The sequence below is a fragment of the Tupaia chinensis genome, unplaced genomic scaffold (genome assembly GCF_000334495.1).
Source record: "Tupaia chinensis unplaced genomic scaffold, TupChi_1.0 Scaffold000355_1, whole genome shotgun sequence".
Lineage (NCBI taxonomy): Eukaryota > Metazoa > Chordata > Mammalia > Scandentia > Tupaiidae > Tupaia > Tupaia belangeri.
Genome location: NW_006159850.1, coordinates 1,465,298 through 1,476,796, shown reverse-complemented (window position 1 = coordinate 1,476,796; position 11,499 = coordinate 1,465,298). Strand labels below are relative to the sequence as shown.

The following is an 11,499-nucleotide window of genomic DNA, read 5'->3' as shown; positions in this document are numbered from 1 at the left end:
AGCCCCGGTGGGACAGGCGCCGGCTGCATGGTGGCTGCGGCAGAATCCCAACCGCTTCAGCTTGGGGGCCGTTTCTAACAGTACCCACGGCTGTGGACAAGCCTCAGCCCAGGTCCCCCAGGGGTCAGTAAGGGCCCGGGAGAACAGAGGACCCTCTGGGAGCCCAAGTGTGACCACCAGTGCTACCGCAGCAACGCGAGAGTGAGGGAGTGAGGGCCTGGAGAGGACTGTGGGGACCTCGCTGGCCCCAGGAAGCCCACATGTCAGAGGGACACGGGCTCCCTGGCTGGCCCCTTGAGGCTGCCCTGCACCACAGGGCATGCGTCCGCAGGCAGGGGAGGGGCAGGAGGGCTGCCTGACGGCTGAGGGGCACTGTATGTCCCTTCAGCAGAGCCCAAGACAGGCCTGCAGTGACTCCGGGCGCTGACTCAGCACAGGCCACCCCTCCTCTCCAGGGCTGGGGCCGGCACTGCCCGACGAACTCAGGGAGTGACCATGCTGCAGCCGGAGCATCAAGACGCGGCCAGGAAGCCACAGCTGCCCACGCACTCCACCTGTCCCAGCAGCTCCCTGCCCACTGTGCCAGCCACTGGGGAGCAGAAATGGGAGGCTGGCCAGCAGGGCTCCCAAGGTCCTGCAATGCACAGGACCTGCCCAAGGGTGCTGCCTCAGGCTCTTCACCCTCAAGTCTCCCCTCCCTCACTTATCAGGTTCTGTCCAAGGCACTGCCTGAGAGGCCTGTCCCAGAGGACAGTGACAGACGGCGGCCGTAAGACCCCAGGCCACTCAGTCTTTCTCCCACAAACCCTGACTCAGGCCCCGCCCTGGCCAGAGCTTGGCGCCTCCCCAGCCCCACCCATGAAGACCCGCGGCCCAGCAGGCACAGGCAGGACGAGTCGGCCTGGGTGGACCCAGCACACAGCGACGTCCCCACTTTGCCCCTGCATGGCTGGCTGCGCGTCAAAGCCACTCACTCTCAGGCAGTGCAGGGACAATGAGCCTACCTCGGGCTAGACCCCGGCCCTTGGCAGTCGCGGGGGGACCCCTTCAAGCCCCCTCACCCTCCAGTCTCCAGTCCCACCCAGAGGCCGCAGTCAGGGCCAGCACCGCCAGTGCGGTGCTGGGGCTGGCCTCCCCGAGAGCAGGCATGTTCCGAAGGCAGGTGTCCTCTGGGGACGGCCTGGACCCCCGCTTCCTGCAGACAGTGAGGACCTGCCCACCCCAGGGCAGAAGGGAGATGCCCTCCCTCGGCAGAAGCCTCCCCTGCGGACACGTGTGGGCGCTGCCCATGACGGCCAAGCACGAGGACTGGAACTAGGCGCCTGCCCTCTCACCAGCGATGCAGGCTCGGGCTGCCCTCGGGCTCGACTCCAGCAGACAAAAGCGCCCACAGTCGCTGTCTCCCGAGACCTCACCCAGCCCTCTGCGCCAGGAAGACGGCCACGTGCTCGCCCACCCCAGGGACGGCGGGCCCTGCGCCAGCCACGGGGCTGGAAGGGAGGAGGGCCCTGGAGCCCCGGGAAGCGCGTCTGTCTGGCTGTGATGGTCGTCACGCGCACCAGCCTCAGGGCCAGGTGAAAGACCGAGCCCCCTCGCTCGCGGACAGATGGCCTCATGGCACCGGCAGGGAGCAGCCTCGGCCCCTCGTCTGCCAGCATGCCACGTCACCGCAGTCCTGGTGAACTCAGGGAGAAAGCAGACTGACTGCCACATGGTTCCTTCCAGAGCCCCAGCCCCTCCTGGAGGCCACGCCGGGCCCCCTGCATCTCTGTCCCCTGCTCCAATGCCTGTCCCCTCTGGCTCACCCAATGTCTGGAATGGCAATGGTGCAGGAGTTTGGGTGAGGGGGTTCTGATCCCCGACAGCACCATTCGCCACGGCTGGTGCTGTCTGCGGGCCCTCGAGGAGTCAGCCGTCTGCTTCCAGATGAGCTGAGCCCTGACCTGACCCTGATGGCGTCCCGCACAGGCCCCTGCGAGTGCCCTCCTAAGGCAGCTGTCTGGCACCTGATGAGCCTGGGCACAGGCAGCTGGGGCGGAAGGAAAAGCCGTGTCCTGCCCCAGATCCTGCCCAGGCGCAAGCTCGGCATGTGACTCACGAGGGGGTTGTTATAGGTGCCATGGGAGCCCCGACGGAAAGGTCAAGGTGGACCCAGAGGGGACACCGAGACGCCCCCACCTTGAGTGTACCAGTCACCCGAGTCCTTCAAGGTGGTGGAGGGGTCTCTGGCATTGACTGGTGCCATGGAATATGCTGCTTGGGGCACTAGCGAGCAGCATCCCCCAAGGGGCACGGATGCCAGCAGCCCAGAGCACAGTGACCAGTGCGAAGGCCGGGCCTGGGACGAGCGTGGCCAGCCCCCTGGGTACGGCCTCCCGCCTGTCCACTATGACCCTGGGCCTGTCTGACATCCCGAAGTCCCCCACGAAGGGGAGGCTGGGGACACCCCTCGATGCTTGCCTTGGCAGAAGGAGTGGGATGGCGGCTGGTTCTCTCTGCCTTGCTGGGACCCGCTCTGCCAGGAGAGGTGCCCACCACGTGAGTTTTGCCAGGCCGAATCACAGAGCCCCGGCTGTAGACATTGAAGTGCCAGACCCCACGGTAGTGTACCTGGGGCCCTTGAAGCAGTCAGGGCATGTAAGGGTGGGCGCCTGACCCACGGAATTCGTGTCCTACTTTGAGGTTACCGAGCAAGCCTGCTCGCTTCACCGTGAGCACCAGAAGGCGGCCATGCCCAGCTCAGGGCAGAGCCCCAGCAGACACCCACCCTGCCACCCAGGACAGCCGGGCTCCTCCGTCCCTGTGCCAGCCCAAGCTGACTGCGGCGGGCCAGCCTCAGTCCCAAGGCGTTCTGTGTGGCAGGCCCTAAGCTGCTCCGGGCACCCATTCCATTCCTGCCCGGGCTAACCACCCCCAGGCACCCGGCCAGCTCCTTCCGACTGGGGCTGCTTGCTCTGCCCTTGCCTCTTGGAGGGCCACGGCAGTGAGGAGCACGGATGGCTCAGGTTCTGGGCACTTCAGGTCCCCCAGAAACTTCCGTGGCAGTGACTCCCTGTGCTCACTCAGCATGTGAGGGCTGACACTGTTTTCTAAAGGACAGAGGTTCAGAGACCATGCCCGCCAGGGAGTGGCAGAGCCAGGCCCCTGCTGGTCACAGCCTAGCTCCGTCCACAGTGCCCTATCTCTCGGGAAGGGCCGTGGGTCCCCTGCAAGACCATGGCCCTGACCTGGGGGTCAGAGAGCAGGCTGGACGTCGTGGACCCTCCTTGGGCTGGCCAGCTCAGAGTCCATGTGCCCACACAGGAGTACAGAGCCAGGTCAGGCGGGGCTTCCTGCTCCACCCCACCCCTGCTGGGCAGGCCTCGGCGAGACCCACTTTGGACAGCGTGCTTCCCTGCCGGAGTCGCCGCCTGGCTGCTGGGCACAGTGCCTGTGTTGTGACCACTGGACACCCAGAGCCCTCGGGGAGGAGCGGCAGGCCTGGGCGGCCAGGGTGGGGCTGCAGGTAGACATCCCACCGTGGAGACGGTGCCTCTTTCTCCGGACAGGGCACTGCACTGCTGTCACGTTCTAGCGATGCAGCGTGGTGGCACGGGCTGGGCAGCTCTTCCTTCCCCATGCCCAGCGCTGGCTAGCTGCGGCCTTCCCTCGTGGCTGACCGCCCTGGGAGCCGTCATTGCCTCCTTACGTCTGAGGGCACAGAGGCTCCAGGAGGCCAGGGATCAAGCCAGAGCCCTCTCCTGCAGTGCAGACCTCCAAGGTGGCTACATCCCTACTGCTGCATGCCTGATGCTCCTGCCAGCCTCTCCTGGGACACCTAGCACCCCCCGAGCATCCAGTGAGCTGCCCGGCCTGCTGCACCATCCACCATGCACCCCAGGGGGGCCCAGGGTCATAGGCCCCCTTAGGACATGCCTCACCTGCCTGAGCCCCGGGACTCCACCAACCTAAAGACCAACGGGAATAGCCCACCTGAAACCACGAGGGGCTGTCCAGACCTGTTCTCTGGTGGTGTGGTGGTGCCCTTCACTGCAGGGCCACGGGCAACCACTGACACGGGCTCAGGAGTCCCACATGCTTCAGCTCGCTGAGGCTGCCAGTGTGGGGTCTGACCCCGGGCAGCACTGGACAGTGTGGGTACATGCTGGGACGTGGCCCAGCCTAGCCCGGCCTTTCTCTCCTTCTGTGGACACAGTGGAAGGGCCAGATCACTCCAGCAGAGCCACGCGTCGAGCAATGTGAGTACCAGGGAAGGTGGCGGCCGAGGCCCTGGGCCCTTCATCTGCACAGCTGCCCCGTTAAGGCCGGCTGTCCTGTCCCTGGGCCGTGGTCTGAGCAGACACCATGAGACCTGTCATCCACGGTTGGCGGGAGGGGCCTGAGCACCCACTCCTGCCCTCAGCCACCTCCGCAACTATATGACCAGTCTGACCCAAGCTGGGGCCTCTGGGCATCACTGAGGGCTGAGGGACATGCAGACGGATGAGAGGAGGCAGGGGCTGCAGCATCCTAGCCCGCACCCACACTTCCCTCTCCCAGCCCCAGCACGGTACGCCCCTGTGACGCCCAGGTGCACCTAAAACCCCAATGAGAGCGCTGTGTCCCCGAAACGCTCAGTTACATCCAGAAGGGTCGTGTGACACCAGACCTGCACACCCTGTCACCACGTCCCCTCCATGCAGCCCTAGCCTGGCTTGGGCAGCTGTTGCCCCTCCAGTGCCTGAAGAGGAGTGGATGGTTCCGCCTGCCGGTCGCCCTGGTGAGCTGCCCACATCAGGCCAACCCTGCCCCTCAACCGGCTGCCCCCTCCTGCCCCAGGCTGCAAGGAGACTGAGCTCTCGGAAGGGCCTTCCAGGTTGGGCTGGAGCTGCTGGGCTCATCTGCCACAGCTTAGGTACCCCTCCGGCTGCCCGAGGCCCTGCAGAGCAGCACGCACACTGCGTGGCCCCGTGCCTGCTCGGGTCTGCATGAGTGCTGCACAGGCTACGTGGGAGGGCGGGCTGCTCCCGGGTCTCACGGTCTCTCAGCACTGGGGACACAGCCCGAGGCCCTGGTCACCGTGGGGCAGGAAGCAGGTGAAGGACAGACAGGAGGAGTGTGGGCGTCCGCTCTGCTGGACAGAGGCCACACCCTCCAGACCCAGGGGCGCCGCAGCCGCCCGCACACAGCAGGAGCTGGAGCCTCTGCTGTCGCTGGCTCTGAGGGCTGCCGGGGGAGGGGACACGCTTGCACGCGTCCTCGGGGGCGAGGGTGCTCACGGGGACAAAGCAGGCTGGACTTGCCAACTCCGTGCTGCAACCCACACTGCGTGTTTGCTGCACGGGGGTGCCACGGACACGTCCCACTCGTCAACAGGCTCTGCTGTCCCTATGGGATGAGCTTTTATGAACCCTGGGTTCCCCTAACCCTGTACCCACAGGCAGCGCGCAGGGGCCCCTTCCTGCTGGGTCGTGTCCAGCAGGCCCGGGGCGGATTCTTTCTTCGGCCCACATGATGGGTGCTCACCAGCCAAGCTCTCCACGCGGGCAGGAGTTAGCAAGCCCCGTCCTCCCTTCACTTCAGAGAGGCTGGGCCCGGGCCAAGGTCCTGCAGACCCAAGGTCGAGGACGAGAACAGCTGGCTGAGGCAAAATGGGAGACCCCAACCCGGTCTGTCCAGCCCTGAGCTGCACTTGAAGTCCTGCCAGGTGTCCGCGAACTCCCTGAGCAAGGGCCTGGGCCACCTCCAGGCTTCAAGACGAGCCAGCGTCTCCTGCAACGCTGGTGGACAGACGTGGCTGACGCCTCCTGGGTGCTCCCAGGTACAGATGCAGACCCACACGTTGAACAAAGGCGGCCCGAGTCGCTTGGACACTCAATTCTGCGGTCCCGGTCAGTGCAGGCCAGCACTGTGGCTCCTCCCTGGCCACCAGGGCAGGTGTTGCGCGGTCTCTGCAGCCCTGGGCCCCCAGATCCCTCTGTCTCAAACGTCAGTGAGGGTTTGTGGATGCTGAGCCTCCCCAGTGACTTGTCCGTAACGTGAGGTGCCCCATGGGGCCAGCAACGGGGGACGGAAGTGAGGCGGGTGTGCCCCAGCTCCTCCCACTCACTCAGCTGGCTGGACCCCAGGTGTGCGAGCGGTGGGCTCCTAGCATGACCACCACGACCGCCAGGAGGGGCCGAGGGGGTGTGGGGGCGGAGCCCAGCTCCCTGTCCCAGGCCCATGTCTTCATCTGTAAAATGGAGACCAGAGGCTCCTGCTGGGGCGAGCAAGGCTGCTGGACTCCTGCTCTCGCTGACACTACACTGGTGGCCCCGGGCCCCCCAGGACAACAGGCACGGAGCCCCCTGTCTGCAGCACCATGGTAAGCTGACTCCCAGCCACTGATCGCCTGGGCCAGGGGCGCCCGGCATTATTCCTGGGGGAGCTGTTGTTGCCTCTTACGCTCTCAGAAAAGGGGTCTGGGCAGGGTCCTGTGGGGAGGGCTGGCGAGCAGGACCCCAACGACCTGACAGTTCCCGCCATTCTGCTCTTCAGCTGGTAGAGGGACACGGAGGAAGTGAGAAGGAGCTGCAGACAGGGGTCTCAGAGCTGGGCCCAGAACCCAGCGGCCCCACCCTAACTGTCCCCTATGCAAGGCGGCAACCTGGAGCCCAGAAGTGTGGTTCTGGAGCACCTGTCGGGGAGGGGACCGCTGAAGGCACCGCAGCGCAGGGCAGCCTGGGTATTACACAGCCGTGGAGATGGACGGGTCTGAGGACAACGGCATGGAGAGCACGTGTCGGCCACACAGCACCGTGCAGCACTGTGTCCTCACGGGCACCCACAAAGCACCCTGCATGCGTCCCATGTGGCGGGACGCCCGCACGCCTCTCCCATCTGCTCCTCCCAGGAGCCCCAAAAGAAGGCCACCAGGGAAGGCAGCTCAGAGGTCAGCGATGTCCCAGGGCACAGGGCACATGCCCAGGCCTGGCCACCCAGCCTCAACCCAGGCTCTGAGCCCTGCGCCAAATGGCTCTGCGTGCGCGAGGTGGGTACCCAAGCGGTGGGATGGCAGAGTTATGTTTGGCTTGCTAGGCTTGTCTGATCTGTTTAAACACATAAGAGAAAGGGAGGGCAGGGTTCCCTGTACAAGTGCAGCGGCACCAGGGCTGGTCCCCACACTGCCAGGTGTTGTCCGTCCAGCCTACCCCCAGAGCCACAGCATGAGGAGGTCCTGCTGGCTCGGGGCAGCTCGGGTGGGCCCCCCGGTGTGGCAGCAGGAGAGGGCCGCAGGGCCCACGGCCGAGCCGCCCACAGCCTCCCCAGGTGCTGCTGCGAGTGGCCGCCAGGGCCCTTGGGGCTGTTCCTGCACATGGCACCGAGGACGAGGGCTCCGTGTGCCAGGCGTGTGCCCACAGGAGCCAGCCCCCAGCAGGACCCAGGCCGTTGGAGGGATGACACATGGGGCCACGCCAGGGCCTTGGTCGCAGGTGGGCAGGGGCCACACTCACCCTTCCCGATCTGGACGAAGCCGAGCAGGATGATCAAGGCGAGCGCCAGCAGCTTGGCGGCGGCGAAGGCGTCCTGCACCCGTGTGGCGGCCTTCACGCTGTAGCAGTTCACGGCGGTGAGCAGCACTGCGGAGAGAGGGCGTGAGCACCTGGGCTCGGACGGGGCACCAGCGACACTGCAGCCGCTCCAGCCTGGGTGTTCTGGGCGGACGTGTTTGGACAAACTGGACAATTCTCCAGGCCCAAGGTTAAAAACACCAACCTTCTGAAGAGCGCCGGTCCCAGGCGCCCCAGGGCTGTGGTACGAGACGTCCCCAGAGACCTCCATCAGGGCCTCTCCTCTCCCCCCCACACCTGCCACAGGAAAGGCCTGCTGGGCCGTGCGGGCAGCACGCTCACCCCAGCAGGCCCACACTGCCCACGCCGTGTCTGCAGCCTGGCTCACGCCCCACCCACGAGCAGGCACACTCCGGGCTGATGGGTGAGGAGGGCGGCAGGCCCCAAGCCAACAGGTGTCCAGAGCACTCAGACACCCACGCAGCCCCGCACAGGGGACCTGCAAGCAGCTGGGATGGGGAACGTGAGCAGGAGACGGGCTGGGCAGCTAAGGCCAGCAGGCACCCTCAAGTCCAGCACGTCCTGCCTAGGCCCTCGGTGTGACCCCAGCTGGGCACGTCGGTCTGTCTGGATACTGAGGTGGGTGGGCACTGGCCATGGCCTATCCCAGGCTCTGGGTGCTGAGGTGCACGCAGCCGGCACAGCTCAGGGAAACAGGCGTGTTTAGGAAAGGCGGTGAGAAGGTGGCCCCAGGCCCGGCCACTGGACCCCTTAGCAGCGAGCATGCGGCCCTCCAGCTCGGACACCTCAGGAGCCTGACCTCCACAGAGCAGGTGCAGATGAGCTGGGCACAGCACCAGGGCTCAGCTGCGGCCAGAGAGCCACGTGCGGATCCGGACCCCCCAGGACGTAACCAACAGCTGCTGCTGACTGGAAGCCGACAGAGCAAGCCGAAAGTACTTCGTGGCATGTCACGTACCGCGCCCTTACAGTAACGCAGGCAGAGGCAAGAAAACATTTTTAAGAAAAGCTAAGAGGCTACAGGTGGTGTGGTGGTGAAGACAGTGGACCCCCATGTGGCCAACTGCAGTTCGAGTCCCGGACCTGGTACCTTGCTTTCTCACTTTCTCTCTCTTTCCAGTAAGTGTTTGTGCCCTGTGGCAAATCTAAAGATGATAATAAATTAAATTAAATAAATAATTCTTGGGGCTGGCAGGTGGCGTGGTGGTTAAGGGCACTGGACTCCCACATGGCCGACTAAGGTTTGAGTCCCGGACCTGGAGGCTTGCTTTCTCAACTTCCCTCCTTCTCTCCTTTCTCTCTCTCTGTCCTTCTCTAGTCAGATTTGAATAATAAGTAAATAAATAATTCTTTTAAAAAATTCTTGGAAAGAAAAGAAGAAAAGGAAGAGAAGAGCTATCAGAAAAGCCCTCATACACGTGGCCTGGTGAGGTTCGAACCCGTGTGGTTCAAGGGCCAGCAGCATCCGCTCCTGGCCGGTGGCAAAGGCTAACCCGGCCCCTTCCCCTGTGGGCTGGGTTCCTGCCGCTTGGCCCCAGCACGTACTCTGGGCAGCTCTCGGAGGGCTGCGTGCACCTTCTTTTCCCACTGGGACTGACATTCAGACAGGCCAGCCACAGGCCTGGCGACTCCAGGTGGCCTCCTTCCTGGCTGAACTAATTATACGTTTTCAACCCAAGGAACTGGCCCCAAGACAAAGCCACGTGACCTAGCCGTGAGACCCGTCTTCTCCCAGAGAGGAGCTGGAGGAGTCTCTGGGGCTGACCCGCATGCTCTGCCAGGCCCGTCCCCCACGCCGGCTGGCTCTCTGGGCCCCAGCTCTCCCGGGTGGCCGCTTTCCTTTCCAGGTAAACAAGAGCAGCAGTACCGGCCGGGCCCTCCTTCCAGGCAGCTGAGCCAGACTCACCAGACTCGCAAGAGGGCTGCTGGTTGCATCACTTGCCATTCACGCGGCCGGGCAGGCGGGCGGGGTGTGGGTGGCGGCTGGAGAGGGCGAGAGGCTGGGCCCCCTCAGGTCTCCGTGTGGCCTTGGGTTTCTGAGGGTGCCTGGGGGGCTGGCATCGGCTGACATGAGAATTACAGCTGCACACAGCCTCTGCCTCAGCCGCCATCTGGGGTTTCCCTACCTCACAAAGATGCCAGAGCTCCAGAAAAGGGGACCAGGCCCACAAGCCCCCGGGGTGTTGGCTGACACGTGCTGGGTGGTGACACCAGGGCAGCTGTTGTGGGCGGGGCAGAGGCTGTGCCCTTCCTCTGCCACCCCAACCCAGGGCCCCCCCACCGCCCCAAAGAAAAGCCCGAGTGCTGCCAGGGCTCAGGGGACCGGGTTGGCCAGCAGGTGCCAAGCCACGGGCGGAGAGCAGAGCTGTCCCAGGACACAGACAGCCACAGGCTGCCTGCGGGGACCTCAGAAAACTCCTTTATAGAAAGAGCTGGCGCGTGTGAGTTCACTGTAACACTCCTGCCGGGTGGACAATGGCTCCGTTATTCTCACTACCACTTTCTGAACAAGCTTTGGAGTGAGACGTAACCTTACATGACGGACCGGGGCCTTGCAGCCTCACCTGACTAGTCGGCGCTGGGTGGGGCCCCGGAGGCTGGATGTGAATCTCAGCCCCACCTGACTGCGGCCTGCCTTCCCTGGCCTCTGTTTCCAGACCTGGGGGGCAGAGTGCCTGGAGACTCTGGAGCTGCTGGGCTGATGTCTGTGGGCATGAACACGCAGCCCTGGAGACAGGGAGGAGAAGGCACCTGGCTAGAGGCCAGCACTCCCAGATAAGCACTCCTGAGCTCGCCACGGGGACAGCTGGGCCCAACAGATAGAACCAGGGCGTCTGCCAGTGCAGAGAGCGGGCAGGCCGCTGTCGTTGCCCGCGGGCCATGACGGAGGGTTCCTGTTTCGGGTCTGTGTCTCCTGGCATGTCCTGCTGCAAGTCCGGCTGGCTGGGGCCCAGCCACTGCCGTGAGACCCAGGCCAGCCTGACCACTCCTCCTGCAGGGGCTTGGCCGCACCATCCTCACCCACTGGGGCCGGCTCAGGCGTCGGCTGTGGTCACAGAACAGCTCGCTGTCCGGGGCAGATGCCCGACCCTAGCACACAGCATGGCCACGTCGCTGGGCATCCGATCCCTGGGAAGCTCAGACGGAGAAGAGCCAGGCTCCTCAGCGACCCATCAGCCTCTGGTGGGTCCTGGGCAGCAGCAGTTCCCCCTGCCCCCCATCCCTGGGGTATGGCCCCAAGATGCCAACATCAGAGACCACGGGTCAGGGTGCAAGGGGCCGCTGTGGAGACGGCACACAGCCCAGAAGGGCGCCGCTCTGAACCACGCCGGGCGCGGCCTCCCTGCCTGTAAGGCTGTTCCTGGAGAGTTCTGCGGGCTCAGAGCTGCTTGCGGCCCACTCACAGGGCAAGCTCGAAGTAGAGCAGGCCCGTTTTTACAAAAACAAAACAAGAAAACCCTGGAACCAGCAGTTAGCATAATGGCTATGTCACTGGACTCCCATGTAGTCGACCGCGGTTCACGTCCTGGACCCAGTGGCTTAAAACTCACGCCGGGCACGTGTGCGTGTGTGCCCAAGATCCCAAGAGGAGAACGGAGGAGAAGGGATTGCAGCGTGGCCATCCCCCTGGGGGGTGATTTCTCCCTCTCTGTCTCTGTCTCTCTCTGTCTATTGAGCACATGCGCCCTACCGTTTACAGCCCCACGCTCCCCCTGTTGCACCCAGAGAGCTATTCTCAGGGTGGAGACCTCCAGGGCAGACAGGGAGGTCGGCTCCCTCCACTGACCCTCGGCTGAATGCAAGCTAGAAAAGGGATGTGAGCAAGTCAGAACCATCCGGAACCACAGCTCTGGCCCTACTCAGCAGGACTCCCTCGATGCCCCCGCACCTGCGCCCAACAGTGAGCCTCGGGGCAGGTGCCCAAGAACCCCCCGGCTCCGCAGAGGCA

General features: G+C 64.6%; 1 protein-coding gene across 1 annotated transcript in view; it reads right to left on the bottom strand.

Annotated features, from left to right (window-relative positions):
- Window positions 1-11,499, bottom strand: part of SLC7A5 (solute carrier family 7 member 5) — a gene marked incomplete at its 5' end in the record, with an annotated part of 34,717 nt that overhangs the window by 5,895 nt on the left and 17,323 nt on the right. The window contains 1 exon segment of the mRNA XM_006152712.2: window positions 7,473-7,598. Coding sequence (XP_006152774.2) covers window positions 7,473-7,598 — 126 coding nt within the window.